We start from the raw sequence: 22,417 nt of genomic DNA, 5'->3' as shown, positions 1-22,417 counted from the left end.
CTGGTTGGGAAAGGCTGGTGTAGTGTCTAAGGCCCCATCTGGACTATACATTTAAAGGTGCATCATACTACTTTAAACAGTCATGGCTTCCCCAAAGAATCCTGAGAACTGTAGTTTCTTAAGAGTGTTGAGAGCTGATAGGGGACCCCTATATCAAAGAGCTACAATTCCCAGAAGAGTGATGATTAAACCACTCTGAGAAGTATAGCTTTCTGAGGGGAATAGTTAACAAACTACAGTCCCCAGGATTCTTTGGGGGAAGCCATGTCTGTTTAAAGTGGTATGATGCTGCTTTAAATGTATACTGCCGAGAGACTGAAATCTCCAGGTCAAATCTTAACTCTGCCATGAACTCAGGCGGTAGCTGTAGGCAGGTAGCTCTCTCTCTCTCTCTTTCTCTCTCTCTCTCTCTCTCTCTCTCTCTGCCCGGTACCCCCCGTCTGCAGTGTTCAAAAATGATTCCCTGTGGTTGGGACCAAAGTAAGCAATCAAAACATGCTTGGCCACCCAAATGCCTCTGGGAAACTGAGAAGCAGGTTATGAGAGCAAGAGCATCCATTCCCCCCATCCCTGTTGATTGTCACCAGCTTGTCCTGCTCAGACGTCTGCTGCCTCTGAATCTGTAGATTCCATTTTGTTAGAATGGCTGATAGGGGGTAGCTGCTCTTTTCCTGAGAGATGTAGTTCCAGACAATAACAAAGCCATTGGCCAAACCAGAAAAGCAGGTTGCAGGAAATAGCACCACGGGCTAAATCTACCCCAGAAATAAGTGATAACGTAGACAGGCAGGTTTCCTTATCTTGGCAGCAATCTACACACTGACATTTAGGGTCTCACCTGTGATTTTTGTGTTCCTGAGCTACCTTCTGAGTCAGCTCCTCCAGGGCTGCTTCATCTTGGGTCCAGTCCTATCGAAAAACAAACAAACGGGTTGGAGTAAATTCCCTGTGGGAAAAGGTTACCACTTTGGGGGATTTTTCACTTACAAAAAAAGGTGAATGGGGGGGCATGATAGAAGTGTATGCGATTATACATGATGTGGAGAAGGTGGACAGAAAACTGTTCTCCCTCTCTTACAATACTAGAACCCAGGGATTTCCAGTGAAACTGCACATTGGAAGATTCAGGAATGAGAAAAGAAAGCACTTCTTCACACAGTGCATAGCTGAACTATGAAATTCGCTCCCACAGGAGGCAGTGATAGCCACCAAACTGGATGGTTTTAAGAGGATTAGACAAATTCATTGAAGATAAGATTACTTGCCACAATGGTTATGTTCTACTTCTAGTGTTGGAGGCAGTATACTTTGGTATACCAGTTGCTAGCAATCGCAAGAGGGAAGAGTGCTGTTGCACTTGGGTCCTGCTTACAGGCTTCCCAGAGTTATCTGACTGGCCACTGTGAAAACAGCATGCTGGACTAATAATAAATTAATAATAATAATAAATTTAATTTTTGAGTCGCCTATCTGGCCGAAACCACTCTAGGCGACGTACAACATTAAATTCAACAATATATAATAATACAATACATAATAAAATACAGCGCAGTCAACAATAACCATTTTAAAAAGCGGCAGTACAGGGCCATCAATAGACAATTTTAAAACAATATAAAGAAATTAGCCCACCCCGGGGACCCCAAAGGCCTGTCCAAAGAGCCATGTTTTTAAGGCTCGGCGAAATGTATCTAGGGAAGGGGCATGGCGAAGATCGAATGGGAGGGAGTTCCAGAGAGTGGGGGCCGCCACTGAGAATGCCCTCTCTCTAGTCCCCACCAACCTAGCTGTTTTCATTGGTGGGACGGAGAGAAGGCCCTGTGTGGCTGATCTGGTCGGGCGGCTTAGTTGGTGGTACTGGAGGTGCTCCTTCAGGTAAACTGGGCCGAGACCGTATAGGGATTTAAAGGTTAAGACCAACACCTTGAATTGGGCCCGGAAAGCAACTGGAAGCCAATGTAGATGAAATAACACCGGTGTGATGTGATCACGGCGGCGGCTGTTTGTAAGCAGGCGTGCCGCCGCATTCTGCACCAGTTGTAGTTTCCGGACCGTTTTCAAGGGTAACCCCACGTAGAGCGCATTGCAGTAGTCTAAACAAGAGGTAACCAGGGCATGTACCACCAGTGGGAGCTGATGAATAGGAAGATAGGGTTTCAACCTCCGTATGAGGTGTAGTTGATACCAAGCTGCCCGGCTCACTGCCGAAATCTAAGCCTCCATGGACAGCTTGGAATCAAGAACAACCCCGAGGCTGCGGACCTGATCCTTCAGGGGCAATTTTACCCCATTAAGATTCAGGTCAGCAACACCCAACCTTCCCCTGTCACCCACAAGTAGCGCCTCGGTCTTATCAGGATTGAGCTTCAGCCTGTTTCTTCCCATCCACCCACTCACGGATTCCAGGCACTTGGACAAGGTCTCCACAGCCAACTCCGGTGAAGATTTAAAGGAGAGATAGAGCTGCGTGTCATCAGCATATTGGTGACATCGCAGCCCCAAACCCCTGATGATAGCTCCCAGCGGTTTTACATAGATGTTAAATAGCATGGGAGAGAGAATAGAACCCTGTGGTACTCCACAAGTGAGGGGCCAAGGGTCTGAAACCTCATCTCCCAATGCTACCTGTTGATGCCTGTCAGAGAGAAAGGAACGGAACCATTGTAAAACAGTGCCTCCTATTCCTAATCCCTCCAGGCGATCTAACAGGATACCGTGGTCGACGGTATCAAAAGCCGCTGAGAGATCCAGGAGGACAAGAAAGGTGGATTCTCCCCTGTCTAGTGCCCTCCTCATATCATCTACCAGGGCGACCAAGGCTGTTTCAGTACCATGCCCAGTCCTGAAACCCGATTGGTATGGATCTAAATAATCCGTTTCATCCAAGTGTGCTGACAACTGGTTAGCCACCACTCGCTCAATGATCTTGCCCAAAAATGGCAAATTCGAAATGGGGCGAAAGTTGTTCAAAACTTGGGGATCCAAGGAGGACTTTTTTAGAATGGGTTTTATAATTGCCTCCTTGAGGGCCGGTGGCATTACACCCTCCTTCAAGGATGCATTTACCACCGCCCTGATCTCTTCGCCCAATTTCTCCTTGCAGTTCATAAGGAACCATGATGGGCAAGGATCAATCAGACAGGTGGTAGGCTTCACCGTTGAAAGTACCTTGTCCACATCCTCAGAAGGAAGAGGCCGGAACCGATCCCACTGAACCAGATTGCAACTGGTTAACTCTGGATCCTCTACTGCATCCACAGCGTACGGAATCGAGTTCTTCAGATGTTCGACTTTATCGGCAAAGTGCCTTGCCAATTTGTCACAGGAAGCCTTTGAATGCTCCAAGGGTTCCTGAGCGACTGGACCGACCAGGCTTCGGACCACTTGGAACAGCTTCCTGGGACAGCACTCTGCGGATGCAATAGAGGCAGCAAAGAAATCTTTCTTTGTTGCCTTTATTGCCACCTGGTAGGCAGCTATTGCTGCTCTAACCTGTGTTCAAGCATCTTCAGAGCGGGATTTCCGCCACTGGCGTTCTAGTCGTCTCACCTCCTGTCTCAGACTTCGCAACCGAGGTGTATACCATGGTGCTGTCTGAGTTCTGTTCAGGGGGAGAGGACGTTTCGGAGCCACCCGTTCTAATGCCCTGGTGATTCCCTCATTCCACTCCGTCACCAGGGTTTCGACCGGACGACCTTCAGCAGGTTCCAAATCCCCCAGCGCAGTCAGGAATCCATCCGGATCCATCAGGCGCCTGGGGCGGACCATTCTAATAGGTCCTTTACCCCTGCGGAGGGTGTGTGGCATCGAGAAGTCAAAATTCACCAGATAGTGATCTGACCATGACACTGGGGTAAAAGAAATGGCCCCCAACTTCAGAACACTCCCCACCACTCCCAGGACAAATACAATGTCGAGAGCATGACCGGCTACATGGGTGGGCTCAGTGTTACTAACGTGCAGTTCCCAGGAAGCCATGGTTTCCAGGAAATCCCGAGGGGCTCCAATGAGAGTGGTCTCAGCGTGTACATTAAAATCCCCCAGTACTAACAGTTCTGGGGTCAACGTTCGCACATCCGAGACCACCTCCAACACCTCGGTCAGGGAGTCTGCCGTGCAGTGGGGCGGGCGGTACACAAGCAGGATCCCCAGACTGCCCTTCGGGCCCAACCTCCAGTACATGCAATCAACAAACTTGGTCCTTGGGAGCGGAGGCCTGGTGAACATCAAGGACTCCCGATAGATGACTGCCACTCCCCCTCCCCGCCTTCCCACCCTCGGTTGCTGCGCATAGCGGAAACCTGGCGGACACATGGCCTCAAGAATGGGAGCTGAGGCCTCGTCCAGCCAGGTCTCCGTAATACATACCAGGTCTGCGCACTCATCCAGTACCATATCATGGATGACAGATGTTTTTTGTGTCACAGACCTGGCATTACATAGCAGCAATCGAAGGTCGGTAGGAATCCTGCGTCCCCCAGTTAACTTCTGGTTTTGGGCAGACCCAGAACAGAGAAGGATGGGTATTACGCATCTATCCCCTGTTCTTCTGGATTGACGTGGTCTGCCCTTAGCATCAGTCCAGCGCCTGCCGCCCAATCTTGATATAACTTGGCCCCCATCCTTCTCTGTTCCATCCCCCCTTGGTTTACACATGCCCCTATCCCTGCAGCCTAATGGACAGGCCTACCTAAAACAATAATAAAAGCAAGACCCACCCCATATACCCCGGAGACTACCAGCCACTCCTTTAGGACTGCAGTAAAAATGAAAAAATGAAATAGTTTAAATCACAGACTATCCACCTATACGTGCAAACAATTTATAAATGCAAACCTACACACTCATTCATAACACACACTCATATGCACACTCACTCCTCCAATTCAAACCAACACGTCAGACATAGTCCCGTACTCTGTGCACGCAAACGTCGGCTCCAGAATCTCTCTTCGTCCCACGGCAATGCCACCCTCGGAAATCCAGACAATAATGGTGGCAAGGGGCATAGGCCACCAATAGAAGCATAACCGCAGCGGCGGGGACTGAAAGAAAACCAGGCCGAGCAACGGCAAAAAGAATCACCAGCTGCAACAGAAAAAAGCCGCAGCGGGAACTAGATGGGCCTTTGGTATGACCCTGCAGGCTATTTTTATGTTGTTACTGAGACAGAGAGAGAACATAGAGGAGACAAATTAAGAAATCAAGCTTTCATTTGCAATGCTTTTAGTTTCATGGTTAGTGTTTGTCTTTATATCTGTTGTCAGGAAAAGTTGACAACATTCTATGATCAGATCTTGCAACACTGATGGCTGTGTCCTGTCTGCCCAGCTAAAAATGTGGGCCAGATTCATTAGACAGGGGAGGCCAATGATGACTGGATATAATATCACCCACAACAAAAAGTATCTTAATCATGCCATACTAATAGATCAAAATCTGCTTGGGACAAGTGACAGGAAGTCAAGCAAAACTGGAAACTTGGGAAGGGGCAAATGTGAGATTATAAAGCATATAAGAAAAAGTGGTGAGTTCAAATACAAGTATTGAGTAAATGGAGGTCAGATGATGGAAGAATTAACCAAATTACTAAAGCAATAGGGCCGATGTATACATTCAGCAAAATCATATGCGTAGAGTTCTTCTTAAAATACACCACTTCATATTGCAGGTGGCAAGGTTGCATTTCTGAATGCACTTCCATGCACAAAACTCTCTTGAAAGGATAAAACCTTCTTTCCTAGAGAAGTTAACTTGGAATATAGCTCCAGATTTATCAAGCAGGTTTTTTAAAAATGTGATTTTTTTTAAAAAAAGTCATTCTTATCTTTAAAACTTAAAACATTATTCACATTCTCCACCTGTATTCTGAGGTGGTTAGAGTCCCTCCTGGACTGCAACATCATTTCGTTGTACATGAAAGCTGAGCCATGGACTTGGAAGCCATCCAGCACAAAGCCTAGGACCTCCACCACAAACCAGCTGGTACCATGCAAACTACCGTGTGGTAAAATTAGAGAGGGGTGCACAGAGAAAAAAGTGCTTACAGAGCAAAGAGGTCTACATAACCCATCCAAGCAAGCCATGCGTCTTTCAAGAACAAGCACTACTCAGGTCATGGAGCCAACCCATTAAGAACACAGAAAGCTGCCTTATACCAAGTCAAGCCATTGGTCCAAGTCACACAATGCCACGCTCTCTGGGGTTTCAGACAGGACTCTTTCACATCTCTAACTGGCGACACTGGGAATGCAACCTTGGACACAAGATCATAACAGCAGCCTTGGTGGATCAGGACAGTGGACTATTTAGCCCAGCATCCTGTTCCCACAGTGGCCAATCAGATGCCTGTGAGAAAGCTGCACGCAGGACCTGAGCAGGATGGCACTCTCCCTGCTTGTGATTCCCAGTAAGTGGTATTCAGGGGCCTACTGTCTCCGACACAGAGCGAGAACATAGCCATTGTGGTTAGTAACCACTGATAGACTTACCCTTCTTTTGCATGCAAGGCATGCGCTCTACATTGAGCCACAGACCTTCTCCAGTATAGGCACAGTTTTTTTTTCACAAAAGAAATGCATCCTAGGGACATCATAATGCACGGGGAAAAAATTAAGTTGAGAAAGATCAGCTTATGAATCCATGGGAAATTTCAGGAAAAATAACGCAGGAAAGAAAAAATATATTCTCCTCTGCTACCTGCTTTCCTGCTAGTAGCAGCTTAGAATTTTGAGATCAAAAGCGTTGCTGCCCATTCTATTTAAAAATATGAATCCCAGCAACTAGGGAAAAATATTTCTATACTGTAAACACAGTTTGTGTGTGGCATAAGTTATTTTTTTAAAATCATTTGGTGCAATAGTACAGAATGGAATCTACTCATAATTTCAAAGTGTTTTTTTTAAAAAGCCAGGAAACACTCTGACTGATTGTTTTGGAATGCCTCAAGGCTGTGTGTATGTATACTTAACCAAACTGTCTTAGTTCTTGCTCATTGGGGGCCTCCCCATAATATTTGTTCCTGACACTGAAAAATGTGAAAGCGGTAGCGTGCTAATGAAAAATGGCATGGTACGTGCCTATACACAGCTGCACACCTGCAAGGCGTTCTGTGTACGTAACTTTGTTCTTTTCACTGCCGAAGAAATGCCGTTTGACACATATTGTAGCTGCACAAGATCAAACACACTCCGAATGCAGCAACCCTTTCACCAGTTCTCAAGCTTGCTGGAATAGTATTCCCCCTCAGCCACCCCAACCCTCTGCAAAGTCTTTGGTCCATTGCCTGTGTAGTTAATAATGGCTAACTATTAGCCAATTAAGCAAACTATCCCGCTTGGACATCCAACTCTTTCTAGTGGGTGAACACTGTAAAAGAACCAGGCAGGCTGAAGGTACCAATTACAGTGGATGTGGGAAATCTTGGTTCAAATATCCATTTAGCAATTATACTGACTGACTGATTGCATGTCCTCATAGCATTATTTTAGCTTTCCATTATTCCCATGAAGCAGACACATACAGTGTGATCCTATGTAATCCGCAGTGTGTTCAATGAGATTAAGCTCCCTGATAACTATATGAACACAAGAAGAGCATCGCTGGTTCAGGCCAAACGCCCATCTAGTCCAGGATTCTGTCTTCACCAGATGTGTACTGGAACCCCAAAAACAGGACATGAGTGTAACAACACTCTCCTGCTTTTGATCCCCTGCAACTAGTACTGAGATGCATACTGCATGATACTGGAGGTAATCAGGGGTGTAGCTCTCTGGAGTCTTGGGAGGTCTTAGACCCCTTACATTTTTGGAAGCAGGGTACCAGCAGGATCCCTATGTCTCCAGCATCATAGCAACCAAGCAGCATGAAAGTGGAGCATGTTAGCCACTGAAAAGAGTCTTCTAACATGCTTCTTTGTCCCTTCCTGCTGATTGGAGCCAGAGTGAAAGGAGGTGAGTCAACCACTGAGAAGACTTTTCTCAGTAGCTAACTCGCAGCTCTATTTCTCCTTTTCATCTTCTTCAGGTGAGGCTGTCAATGTGCTGAACCGGTGCCTGGCTGAGACAATGGATTGGATGAGGGCTAATAAACTGAGGCTCAATCCAGACAAAACTGAGATGCTGCTAGTGGGTGGTTCTTCTGACCGGATGGTGGATGTCCAACCTGTCCTGGATGGGGTTGCACTCCCCCTGAAGGAGCAGGTTCGTAGCTTGGGAGTTCTCCTAGAATCATCTCTGTCACTTGAGGCTCAGGTAGCCTCAGTGGCACGGAGTGCCTTCTACCAACTTCGGTTGGTGGCCCAACTACGTCCCTATCTGGACAGGGATAGCCTGGCTTCAGTTGTCCATGCTCTGGTAACCTCTAAATTAGATTACTGCAATGCACTCTATGTGGGGCTGCCTTTGAAGACGGTTCGGAAACTGCAGCTTGTGCAAAATGCAACGGCCAGATTGGTAACAGGGACCAGACGGTCCAAACATATAAAACTGATTCTGGCCCACTTTCACTGGCTGCCTGTATGTTCCGAGCTCGATTCAAGGTGCTGGTTTTAATCTATAAAGCCTTACACGGCTTGGGACCACAATACCTGATGGAACGCCTCTCCCGATACAAACCTACACGTACACTACGTTCAAGATCAAAGGCCCTCCTCCGGGTGCCTACTCCGAGGGAAGCTTAGAGAATGGCAACAAGGGAGAGGGCCTTCTCAGTGGTGGCCCCCAAATTATGGAATGATCTTCCTGATGAGGTGTGCCTAGCGCCAACACTGTTATCTTTTCGTCGCCAGGTCAAGACTTCCCTCTTCTCCCAGGCATTTTAGCATGTGTTCTATATTGTTTTAAATTTTTTAATTGTGTTTTAAATTGTTTTTAAAAGATGCATTTTAAATTGTATTTGTTTTTAGTTATTGTAAACCGTCCAGAGAGCTTCGGCTATGGGGCGGTATATAAGTTTAATAAATAAATAAATAAATCTCTGTCCTTGCATGCTTATTGGCTCCTAGGGATGTCTGTTGTTGTGGAAGAAGGCATTAACAAGGATCTCATTCTCAAACAAGCAGGAAAAAAGGGGGTGAGGGAACATGGCTGTTACTAACATGGCTGTGACCCTGCACTTCTGAATCTGTCACTACACTACTGGAGGTAATATAACCATCATGACTAGGAGCCATTGACAGCCTTATCCTCCATTAATTTGTCTAATCCTCTTTTAAATTGGTGGCCATCACTGTCTCTTGTGGAAATAAATTCCATAATTTAACTACGTGGGGTGTGAAGAAGTACTATCCTTTGTCTGTCCTGAATCTCCCACCATTCAGCTTCATTGGATAGTCCTGCATTTGAGAGAGGGAGAAAAACCTCTCTATCCATTCTCTCCACACCATGTATAATTTAAACACCTCTGTCATGTCCTTTCTTACTTGTCCAGCTTGGACTGAGCAAGAATCTGAACCTGGATTCTCCCACACAGCACAGCCCCAAAAGTCAACCCATGGCAGCAGACGGGCTTTCAAGTTAATTCCTTGGCTGGGGGCAGGACTCGCTCATTTTCTTAAGCTTCACAACATTCCTGTGAGGTAGGTAAAATGCCATGCTGAGCTCCTTAGGAGAAGGTCAGGAAAGAAAAGTAACAAAAATTTCAGTTAAGAACCTGATGAAAAATAGTAGCTTCCTTCTTGCCCATATTTTAGTTCTCTAGCTAAGAGTTCTTAGAGCAGCCAAGTTTGAATTTTTTGTCAAGGGCTCATTACTATCAGCTAAAACAGCCAACAAATGACTGAATGCTGCTAAGTCTCCCAATCTTTTGCAGGGAAAAATCTGCATCCTTGTAGTGTTCATTATTCTAAACTAGCAAAATGCTTTTCATTATGATGGGCCAGATTTGACTGAGGGACCATATACAGGAGTGGGCCATCCAGTATCTCAGGGGTGGCGACCCTTGGGGCCACCATCAACCCTAGCCAGTACGGCCAGTGGTAATGGGAGTTGGAGCCCTACATCACCTGGAGGGCCACAAGTTCCCCATCCCTGCAGTATACAGAGTAAGAAGTCACTTTTTGCCCCTTCTCAGCTGTGCCCCAGACTACAGTATGTTTATTTTGTCCCACAGAATACAATGGGAGCTATTGAGAACTGAAGTGCCAGTGTGGCATAGTGGTTAGAGTGTCAGACTACAACCTGGGAGACCAGGGTTCAAATCCCCACACAGCCATGAAGCTCACTGAGTGACCTTGGGCCAGTCACTGCCTCTCAGCCTCAGAGGGAGGCAATGGTAAACCCCCTCTGAATACTGCTTACCATGACAATCCTATTCATAGGGTTGCCATAAGTTGGGATCAACTTGAAGGCAGTCCATTTCCATTTTATTGAGAACTGAGCCAACCCTATGTACAAATCCCCACCTATTCATATGCAAACCTGTCTCTTGATCTCGCACCACATATGAATCCTAAGGTCTTCACTGGAAGGTCTTCTCTAAGTGCCCCAGCCAAGTGAGCACTCACCAGTGGACAACAAGAAATTACCTTGTCAGTGGGGGCACCCCCACTCTGGAATATTCTCCCCAGAAAGGATTGCTGCTTGGTGTTTGCCTTAATGTCTTTGGCAGGCAAAGGCCTTTTTTATTTTCCCAGGCCTCCGAAGCTTGCTCCAACTTCAGATGTGATTTTTATCTCTGCCATGTGATTTTTACACTTTTAAGTATTTTGTCATTAATATGCATTTTAATTGACGTATTTTAACTGTTTTTGTATTGACCATGCAAATTGCCCTAAATAGTGCACTGAATGGGCAGGATGCAACAGTCCAAAGAAATACAAAACTAAATTAGTGCTCCATCTCTAGATCAGTATCTTTAACTCTGACTGGCAACAGCTCTCTAACGTCTCAGGCAGAGTCCTGGTACTTGGATGTTAGATTAATGGTATTAAGACTGGGGCTAATAAGATACAAAATCCTCAAAGATGCAAAAGAAAATGTCATCCTGGTCAAACACCACAAACCACAGTTTGCCAACCTTTTAGGCCTGTGAGCGCATTTGGATTTTCCAGCAGGTGCTAGGAACACTCCCACTTCTCTCTCCCATCCCCTGCATCTCTGTCTGTCTGTCTCTCTCTCTCTCTCACACACACACACACCTCTAGCTTGGCACAAAACCATAAAGCATGCATAGGTACACAAATGTTGCTTTCTCACACAATCTGGGTAAAAGTCAAATCCAGTAGAATTAATTTAAACGTTGAAAAGCTCCATAGAGCTGGAAGAGGAAGTGAAAAAGTGTGTCACTCTTCTGGAATCATCCTCATCATCCATGACCAAAAGAACAGTGAGTGAGGAGGGGGTAGAATCAAGAGGGTCCGTGGGCATTGGGGGAAGACCTCAAGGGCATGATGATAGCCATATGCCCCATGTTGTCAACCCCTGCCCAGACAATTCCAGAAACAGACCAAAGAAATCAACGTAAAATAAGTGTAAATAATCTTGTGGGATGTAACTATTACTTGTACCTTTCCCAAAGGCAGGCCTAATGTTTTCCTGAGCTATTAAGGAAACCATTCCTGAAGCAGAAAAGGACTGAATAGAAAGGTGAAATGAAAGATCAGAGGGCATTAACTCACCATAGGAAACAAAACATATTCCCGGAGAAAATCATGAGATTCAAATTGATGGTAGTCTCCAAAATCAGCTGGAGGGGAAAGAGGGAGAGAGACAATAAACCACATTCACCTAGCTGTACCTGGACATGAAACCCTCCATCTTGAAGAGATACAAAAATGTTGTAACATGTAGCAACTGGATGTAAATGTGAAAGCAAGGCCCCAAATCTTTGACTCAGAAGGAACAAAACAACCTAAGAGAAGACCTTTCTAACCACCGAGTATTTTATTCTTTTACTCTGTTTACCTTTGGGATGGATTGCTTGATTCATCTCCATTCTACGCTGCCCTGGAATCCATTCGGAGGAAGGACAGCTTAGAAATATTTTAACAAAAACACACATACATACAGGACCATGAATGCTATAGTTTCAGCAGGTTTTTTTTTTTTTTAATGTTGCAAAAAGGAACTGCTTTGGGATGTTTCACAGTTAGAATGATGTCATTCCCTCAATCTCAGTTTACCCTGAAGTGTGAGGAGGGAGATTGTTTATACCTGGCCTCCATTTGCATGTCTGTACTGAAGAGCCAAAATTAATTCTAGAGAATTCCCCTTTCTCTGACCACATCCACACCAGACATTTATTCCACATTAAACAATCATGGCTTCCCCAAAAGAATCCTGGGAAGTGCAGTTTGTGAAGGTTGCCGAGAGGAGACCGTAATTCCCCTCACAGAGGTCCAATTCCCAGAATTCCCTGTTAAACCACTCTGGCAATTAGAGCTCTGTTAGAGGAATAGGAGTCTCCTAACAACACTCAGCACCCTTCACAAACTATATTTCGCAAGATTCTTTGGGGGAAGCCATGGCTGTTTAATGTGGAATAAATGTTTGGTGTGGTTGTGGCCTCTGTCTCTCCCACTCCCTACTCCCACCCCTCTTTCTCACACACACACACACACACATACCTCTATGGCAGATTTGCTCTGTCCAGAGTGAAACTTCAAGGGTAGACACACACTTATTGTTGTGTCGGTTCCAGTGCGTCTCCACCTCTCTTTTCTGAAAATGGGGGCACACGATGCTAGTCAAGCCCCACCCCTTTTTAGTATAAAACCTGGAGGGATCAGCTCTAGTGCATTTTTTAAAAAAATCAGCTTCACACAAATTTTGTGACTGATTGGCAGATCAACCCGTTGCCCCTCCAGGTGTGGCCAATGAAAACGCTTTGCTGTAGGTGACTAGCATGTTTACAGCCTAAGAGTGGCTTCTATACGCCAAATGCTGGGTCTGGCAGTTAAGCTGCATCTGCAACAGATGATACGTTAAGGGGGAGAGTCCCCCACTCAATTTTAGCACACATAAAAGTTAAGATTCAGGGATGAGTCTTAGGCATATAACTTTGATAAATACATTTCTTTTACTAAACAGAACTTAATCAAACATTACAGAAGAGAAAATAAATGAAATTAGTCAATAACATAGAAGCATTATAAAATACAACTGCTATTATTACAATTTAATACATTGATTCAGAGCTATTAGATCGTAACTACCTAAATCAGCAAGTCTATCTATGACGCAGGCAAAGGTGACAGGTCTGTCAAAAAGAAAACAGCCAGTTGCGCAAAGGAAGGGATATTTATACTAAATTTTCCTTTGAAGAAGAAAAATGTATGATGCATTCCTAAATTTGCTAACTTTTTTGATTATCAAAGAAAAACAAGACTACATTCCACAAAATATCCAAATGCATGAAAGACTTCAATAAGTCATATGCCAAGGTAACATACATTGCAACTTTTTATTAAACACAGCCTACTATCATCAAAGTGTAATAATTTTAGCCACAGCTAATATAACTACATCAAATATAAACAACTGCTATGTTATTATCAAAACCTAAATTATATATTAATACGTGAATGTGTCCAATTCACCTTTGAGCACAGTAAATGGATCAGTGTTAAAAATGCCATTCACTGTGAACACAACGTGTCTGGCCAATTCAAGGGGTTTTTTTTATAACGGGAGACATGAGTGTATTGGTTCAAGATAGGGGGTGAGGAGTAGTGATGTACCAGTCTGGTTTGCAAGGACACTACAAACACAGAAAGATCTTATGTTCTCAGTATAAGGGTGTTAATTGAGCTGCACTGGAGGAAAGAAAATCATGAGTAAAAGAACCACCTATGGGGTCTGGTCCAAGGTGTCTGGAACCAGCCAAAATGGGTGCAGAAGTGGTTATATCTGCCACACCCCTACAACAGATCTGTAGAATTTGTGACCCACCAAGGTAAACACAGTTAATCAGGAGCCTGATAATGTTTCCAATTTGTTTTTATGCCTTGGAACATATAAATGGGGGTTTCCATGCCCCTTGCAGGTCACAAAATATAGACAAAGGTCTATGGTCAGCTTAGTCACAAATTCGTGCAGATCAGTGTAGTGGTATGCAAGCCCTCTCTTGCCTCATCCTGAAAACCAATTAAGCTTTTCAAGCATTTCTGTTGATGGGCAGGCAATGGAAGCCTCAATGCCTGTCCTCTCCTTAGCTGGAGATTATCATTTTCTGCTGGAGAGAATGATGTTGTTGTTTTTCAGACTTCCTTCTCAAAACGGGGCTAGACTTTTCAAATAGCTGGGGGAAAGAGGAGAATCTGCATTTTTGAAGTCTCCCACTCTCCCTAGACAAGATCGATGGAAATCCTGCCCATAAGTGAAAACTACAAGATGAGGCTCTAGAATTCTTTTCCTGTTGATTTCTAGCAGCATCTGTATCTTTTAGGAACTTGAGCAAAAACTTTTTTTTCCTATTCAAGAGGCATTGGATTTTAAATTCATGATGTGGACTGCTACATGTGGATTGGGTTTTGAGCTTATACCATTAGGCATTTTAAAAGACACAGAAGGAGATACAATTTTGATTCAGAATAGTGCAATTTCTCGTCTGCCAGCCAGGCACCCCTGGTTTGCAGCCTCATCCAAGCAACAAAAACACAGACTTTATTGAACCCCACATAGGGTTAGTAGGCTGCGTTTAGCTTAGCAGGTGACAATTTGTTCAGGTAAAACAAATTATCAAGCCAGCCAATCAAAAGTGAAGCAACTTTTATTTCAAAGGTAGAAGTAGGTACACATTCTTCACTGATGAACTCAGAGAGATTCCATTTGGGCTGGATTTAAACTTTAAGGTTGCAATCCAATACATACTTACCTGGGAGTAAGTCCCATTGAACCCAATGCAGCTTACTTCTGAGTAGAAAAGTATTAGACTGCAGCCTAAGTCAGGTGCTCTTCAGATGTTGTGGGACTACAACTTCCAACCATCATGGCCATTGGTCAGGGATGATGGGAATTGTGGTCCAACAAATATCTGGAGGGCATCACATTGGCTACTCTGATAAATGTCACGCAGAAGCTCCCTCAGTATTAGGATTGGTCACTGAAGCTGTATTCAGTCATCTTCCCTCCATTCAATTACCACTGCACAAGGATGTATGGGAGAATGAGCTCATAGGGATGTGTGGGACACAGTAGGACCAGTCACCATACTGCAAGGCTCTGCTCCCCAACATGTTTGGGACTGAGCATCTGCAGCAGGGAGACTGTGGTACTCAAATAAGACTCCTCGTGTTTATTTGAGTACAGCAAGGTTCTAAATCACATGGGGGGTGTGGTGGAGGGGGAAACAAATTACTAGGGCTTCTTATGCATCATTTACATTCAACATATAAGAGTATACAAATAATTGTCTTCATTTTTCATATATTTTGGAATTAGAGAGTGAGGGTGGAAGTATTTCCTGAAGACTATAACTGTTTGTAAAAGACTCTTCTTATTGTTCTGGTTTGTAAGCTGCTTCAATGTTGAGAGGGAGGGAGGGGGAGAGAGAGAGGGAGGGAGGGAGGGAGGAGGAGAGAGAGGGAGGGAGGAGAGAGGGAGGGAGGGGGAGGGGGAGGGGGAGGGGGAGAGGGAGGGGGAGAGGGAGGGGGAGAGGGAGGGGGAGGGGGAGGGGGAGAGGGAGGGGGAGAGGGAGGGGGAGAGGGAGGGAGGAGAGAGGGAGGGAGGGGGAGGGGGAGAGGGAGGGAGGGGGAGGGGGAGAGGGAGGGGGAGGGGGAGAGGGAGGGGGAGGGGGAGGGGGAGAGGGAGGGGGAGAGAGAGGGGGAGGGAGGGGGAGAGGGAGGGAGGGAGGGGGAGAGGGAGGGAGGGGGAGAGAGAGGGAGGGAGGGAGGGAGGGGGAGAGAGAGGGAGGGAGGGAGGGAGGGAGGGGGAGAGAGAGGGAGGGAGGGAGGGAGGGAGGGAGGGGGAGAGAGAGGGAGGGAGGGAGGGAGGGAGGGGGAGAGAGAGGGAGGGAGGGAGGGAGGGAGGGGGAGAGAGAGGCCAGGAGCTTTTATTTTCTTTTATTTGAATCAGATCAAACACTGCTAAAAAGGTTCTCAAGATGCTGGAAATTCCCCTTGTAAATTACACCAGTCAAATATTCTTGCAAACCCTTCAAGACAATTTCACATTATTAATGAGTCCCAAAAATGCTGTTTCATTTTGTTTCACATAATAAATGTATGTTTTGCCTCAAAAGTAGGGAACACAAGCAAGTAAAAAACGGCATGTAAGCTTTAAAAAAACTGCAAACCAACTTTTTAAAAATGCACACAGAAATGAAAGAGAAAAAAATTGTACCTCTATATCTCTTATCAATCAAAGCCAATAGATTATGCAGAAAATTAACAATGTGTGCACATAAAAGTTTTCTGAATAACTACAACATTGGAAAAATAAAACACATTCCATCTCAATTCACTTAAGCTTTTGGAGCTATGCTCTGAGAAAACACTGACTGAATTTAGCTGCAATGAGAAACTCTGGTTTTCTGTTATGAGAATGAGGTATGGTGGACCTTGGGCTCATGTAGTTATCCTCCCATTTCCTCCCTTCCCCTTCTGTTTTTTAAACTAACCACAGCTCCCCATGATGTGCTAGCTCACTGAACTGTGGCTTGTTCAAACTATGATTAGTGAGAACAAGACAGAATCTGAAACCACTTTGATCCTGGTTGGGTCTCATTAAAATTACAGATTAAACAAACCACAGTTTCCCATGTCATACATCATGGGAAACTGCGGCTAGTGTAAATCAGAGGTCCCTAATCTGTGGTCCTCCAGATGTTGTCCAACTCACATCAGACCCAGCCAACAATGCCAATGGTTAGGGATGATGGGGCTTGTAGCCCAACAACACCTGGTGAGCCACAGATTAGCCACTCCTGGTGTAAAACTACTGATTGCCTCCTCTGATGCATGAAACAGAAGAGAGGAGGTGGGTATGTTCTTATCCATGTAGTGGGAAACCATGGTTTACCATAACATATGAACCAGGCTACTGTTTAGCTGCATCACAATTTATAACAGCAGCTGTAGGGTAGGACTCATTTGAGAGTGGTGCAGGAGGACTCATACCTGATCTTTCTATTCTATGTTCTCATTCTATAGACCAATGTGTATAGATTTTCCCCTCTGTTCTAACCCTTAAACATTGTCCATATTTCCAATCCAATTTCCAGCTAAACAAGATGGGCATCCACATTATCAGGGGAAGAGGAAATAATACAGTGGCTAGAATGTTAAGCTGGATGGACATTAGATTTCCAAGTTCAAAATCTCATTTAATTATGGAGTTCAGTCTCAGACTCACTCAAGATTCTGGAGAATCTCCACATTAGTTTGAGGAAAGTGGTAAATAAATTTCTAACACAATTATGTCAGGAATTATTTCTCATGAACTGAATTCCACGCACATACCATTGTCATTTTCAAATTATATTGCAGCGCTTTTTTTTTTAAGTCAATCAGTGACTATCATCTGAAATATTTTCAGTCATGCAAGTTTTCATGCTGAGCAGGTTGCCATCTCTAGTCTAACTGAAATGGATTCTTGTTATGGTTAAACAAGCAGATAAGATGATAAAGAATGAGCAGGTGCATTCACTGTACCTTGAACCGCCAGTGCGGCTAATCTTATCCCGTGTTCCCATGAAGATCGCAATCGTCCATCGAGAACATCTTTTTTTACCTGTAGGTAATACTGGTACCTGTAAACAGAGATACAGCAAAGTCAAACCAACAGTACCTTCAACTAGATTTTTTTTCCCTCTGGAAGAACAAAAAGATTGCTGGGAGATTATTTAAATTCTATAAATTCAATTATGCATTTAAACCCAAGGGCCAGTACATTGCCATGAAACAGAAAAGCCTATTCTAAATTCCAGGGATGGTATTCAATGCTTGTCCTACTCAGAGTATACCCACTGAATTTAGCAGGCATGATTAACTTAGGTTCATTAATTTCAATTGGTCTATTTTGAGTAGGACTGTGTTAAATACAACTCCAGGTATAAAACTACACAAATAGCTGAATCCTATGCATGTTTACTCAAGCTCCACTGCAAGCTCTACTGTGGTCAAAAAGGCCTATTCCTGTATTTCCCCCCATGATATGTCAAAATCCACCCCAACTAGGGTTGCCAGGTGCAGGGCCTGAGACTGATCCTGTATCTTTAGGAGAAGAGAAAGTCAGTCAAGTGCAGCTGTTCTTACAACACTGTAATGGGAAAAACCACAAGGTGGAATTCTCTCTTCCCCCTGCACAACTTTTAAAGATACAGAAGCCAACGCAGGGCTTCTCCTGTTTTTCGAACATTCATCCTGATTTGCTTGCACAAAGTTTATGCAGAGGTTAAACTATGACCAGCCTTTATTGACCATTCATCATGATTTGCTTGTACCATGCTCATATGGCTTCCCATTAATCATTCATTCATCCCACATTTCCTCCATGCATTTCCCCATCACTTTTCTAACTGCAAAACCTCCATTTTTTTGAAGTGGATTTGTTATGCCAGAGCAACAGAGGACTTCAATTCACTTTGATTAGGCAAACCTAAATTTCCAGTATGTACTTGAATCCCGTCTGCAAAATACAAACAGTCTGGAGGTGGCCACAGATAAAACTAATGTTAAAAGGTCCATGAATACCTGTTATAAGAATCAAAAAAACTCTCTAACATGTTTTCACTTCAATTTCTGTACGGTTGCTGCAAGTCAATAACTATGCGTCTTTAATGTCTAACAAAGCCTACTTAAAAACATACACACACACACACACACACACAAGTCATCATTCACAATGCCACTGAAAGAAAGAGATGCAGGTGCTGGCCACTAGACAGCACCAAAGATCCGACTAAGTCTGAATTCTCTAGCTTGCTGCACGGTTGTGACACTATAATTAAGAATGCATTTCCAATAATTGCTATGTGCAAAAAGAGCAGCACTGTGTGCTTTAAAGGCTGAAGAGATTTGCTAGATCATATATTTCTGAAGGCCTTTCAGGACTTGTCTAAATTAGGTTGTCTGGGGAAAAAAATAAAAGAAAGAAAAACAAGCTTGGAGTCTGAAAACAGAAGACCCTCCATTAATACTGTAGCAATGGGAGGTGGGCATGGGAGAAGACAGTAATGAGTTGACAGGCACATGGCTCATTTCCAGGGCTGATAAACCATGTCTGTGTGTGTTATGTGCCTTCAAGTCGATTATGACTTATGGCAACCCTGTGAATCAGCTACCTCCAGTAGCATAAACCACCCTGTTCAGATCTTGTAAGTTCAGGTATGTGGCTTCCTTTACGGAATCAATCCATCTCGTTTGGTCTTCCTCTTTTTCTACTCCCTTCTGTTTTTCCCAGCATTATTGTCTTTTCTAGTGAATCTTGTCTTCTCATTATTTGTCCAAAGTATGATAACCTCAGTTTCATCATTTTAGCTTCTAGTGATAGTTCTGGTTTAATTTGTTCTAACACCCAATTATTTGTCTTTTTTGCAGTCCATGGTATCTGCAAAGCTCTCCTCCAACACCACATTTCAAATGAGTTGATTTTTCTCTTATCCACTTTTTTCACTGTCCAACTCACATCCATACAATCAGGCCAATATGGTTTCCTCTTCTCCTCCAACCACAATAATACATTTATTGCAATCACTTGAGTAGAACATGGTTGTCCAGATGCACACTTACTGTGCATCTTATCAGGGGGGGGATATGCTAGCTTCCTGACAGGTGGGTTGCTGTTGCTTACTGGGAGGAAGGGAAGTGAGGCGGAGTGGAGACGGCGCAGTGCAACCGTACTGTTAGGAATGCCAGATTGACTCCACCAGTGTGTTTGCACTGTGCCGATGTCCCTGCTGTTCCACTCTTCCCCCTCCTGGTAAGCAACAGTGATCCATCTCCCAGGAACCTGACACAGAGACTCCGCCCCACCCAGTGAGCTGTTTCCATGAGCACTACCATGCATCTCTCATTCCCACGTCCTTTTGAGGAATTTTAAAAAACATGACAAACTTCAATCTTCAGATGCTGAGTATTCTCCTGTTCTTCCTGTTCTTCTTGTTATAACAAGAGATCATTCATTTAACACCCCCCTTTTTTTAAGGTGCTGAACATCAGTAAGGTGACACCTCCCTTTTGCAGTAACGGTCTACCATTCAGTGGACACTTTTTGCTTTCAAAATTGTTTAGGCTCCAGATTCCCCACTCCGGTGCTGAAGTGCACATCTCTCCTTATTAGGCGTTAGTGTGGTTTTTTTACAGTGCAATCCTATGGCTGCCTACACAGAAGTAAGTCCCACTGACTTCGACGGTGCCTACTCCCAAGTAATTGGTATAGGACTGCATCCTTAAAGCAGTGTACAGAAGTGTGGCTGTCTGCAGCAATCTATGACGTGGAGACAGTTCATCATGCTAGTGTATCACACAGGAGAGATGCACCTTGATATTTCTATGGGAGCAACACAAACAGCAGCTTTCGGGAAAACTTTTGGAAAAACTGTTTTGAAAAATGCAGTACTCGCTGCTGAAGAAGGCCCTCCTCTCATAGCACTGAGCTTAGGCAAGTTAATACATAAACGAATGGTTTAATCCAAGAATGTTGGGGCACCTCTTATTTTATTTATTATTTATTTTCATCTTCCCGTTCCTCAAAGGAAGTAAGTTCCTCTCCCCCTTTTATCCCCACAACAATCTAGTGAGATAGGCTGGGTTGAAAAAAAATAGCAGCCAGCCCAGGGTAAGCTTTGTAGCTCTATGGAGATTTTAACTCAAGTCTTTCCAGCCCAAGTCCAGCACTACACTGGCCCTTTGGGCTTCCCTGCTTATGCAACTACTTTTTTGAAAGTAGCTTTTTTTCTGTTTTGTCTGTACATAAGACCATTGCAGATTGCCAATCTCATCTGAAGGGGAGTGGAAGACAAGTCCAGACAAAGATGTAATTACAAGGTAGTAGTTTCCCTTCAGCAGAAAACATGATTTATAACCTTATGCATTATCAGATACATATCACTGTATTCACAACAGCATGACAGGATCATCATCATTGGCTTATTTGAATACCGCTTTTTGGCCAAGGCCCCCCTAAAGCGGTGAACAGAATAATATAGAAGAAAATATAATAAAATATTATAAATACAATAGCTCAGTAAAAATATAAAATACAAAAAGCCAGGAACACCATAAATCCCATTTTATATATTCATGAGTTGCATTTTTGTTCTCATACAGGCTGCATTCAGACATGAGGCTTATTGTGTTAAGGCTGCAATTCAATACACATTTACCTGGGAGTAAGTCCCATTGAACTCAATGGAGTTTACTTCTGAGAAGACATGCACTGGATTGCAGGCTAAAATGGTAGCGTTCCTGTCCCGATTTCTAAAATTCCTTTCAAACTGTAGTACCTGTTCTGTTAAGGAACTGTGGCTTTTTCGGCTGATATATTGGCATTTCGTGTAACTGTCTTCCACACTGCTGCAATGAACAGTGCCTTGTTTTTGCCCCTCACCAGTTATACACATGCACACTGTAGTTCCCCCATTATGCACTGCTTTAGTGTCTGGACACAGGGGTGTGTATGGCAAAAGAAGGAAGAGAATGCTGCTATCCAAGCCTACACAGGAATACTGCTACAATTTTCGTCAGACAAAAAAAAAAAGTCACGTGCCTAAAGGGTGGGAACGCATTGCATGCTGGGATGCCTGCACATGACCAGTTGCAGCTAGTGCAAAGCTCCCGCAACCTTCTGAGTTCTCAGGCTTGCAAAGAAATTATTTCAGGTATTATTTATCACAAAAATTCGAGCTAAGCTTCCCCTATATTCCCCTAGATTTCTGGAATTAGCTCTTACATCGTGTGAAAGGTCAAATATAATGCACAAATTACCAGGTTAGAAATCATCAGAATAACAGAATAAAGTGCAGTGTGAAGGCAGCCACAAACACAGCTGCCATCCACAAACAAGAGCCCACACAGTAAGCTCCCCTCTGGAAGCAGCTACAGCTGTGGCAAAGTTCTACAGATTGCACGTGGGCTGTAGAAGAGGCAAAAGGTTTATCCAGGCCAAGTCAGCACTGCAAGGCAGAACCATGCTGTTTGAAGATCTGTGAGACTCTTTACTCTCATCACCTTACCATATCCAGACATTGATAGCATCTCTTAGCAGTAGGGATGCTTGAAGTTTTTGTTTGATCTGTGAACCAACTGGATTTGCACTTCCCAGATTAATCCACAAACTGGAACACAGTTATTTATCATTTGGTTTCTGCACACCTCCAAATTTTGCAATACTGTTCTTGACTCAAAAGGGCGTATAAATGGGCATATAAAAGTGTGTATATTATGAAAAAATACTTACAAAAATAATACAAATTTCCAGGGGTGTATGGTTTTGATGCAGAAATGTAATGGAACAGACATGAGCAAACTCATGCAAAA

At 44.1% G+C, this 22,417-nt stretch overlaps 1 protein-coding gene across 5 annotated transcripts in view; it reads right to left on the bottom strand.

The window, feature by feature from the left end:
- PTPN14 (protein tyrosine phosphatase non-receptor type 14) overlaps window positions 1–22,417 on the bottom strand; it is a 174,773-nt gene that overhangs the window by 46,360 nt on the left and 105,996 nt on the right. For all 5 annotated transcript variants that reach the window (XM_061625211.1, XM_061625212.1, XM_061625213.1 and 2 more), the window contains 3 exons: window positions 17,591–17,688; window positions 11,618–11,685; window positions 839–909 (listed from right to left, as the gene is read on the bottom strand). In XM_061625211.1, coding sequence (XP_061481195.1) covers window positions 839–909; window positions 11,618–11,685; window positions 17,591–17,688 — 237 coding nt within the window. The remainder of the gene's footprint in view (window positions 1–838; window positions 910–11,617; window positions 11,686–17,590; window positions 17,689–22,417) is intronic.

The sequence above is a fragment of the Rhineura floridana genome, chromosome 4 (assembly GCF_030035675.1).
Source record: "Rhineura floridana isolate rRhiFlo1 chromosome 4, rRhiFlo1.hap2, whole genome shotgun sequence".
Taxonomy (NCBI): domain Eukaryota; kingdom Metazoa; phylum Chordata; class Lepidosauria; order Squamata; family Rhineuridae; genus Rhineura; species Rhineura floridana.
The sequence above is the reverse complement of the archived record's forward strand: the minus strand, read 5'-3'. Positions and strand labels throughout refer to the sequence as shown.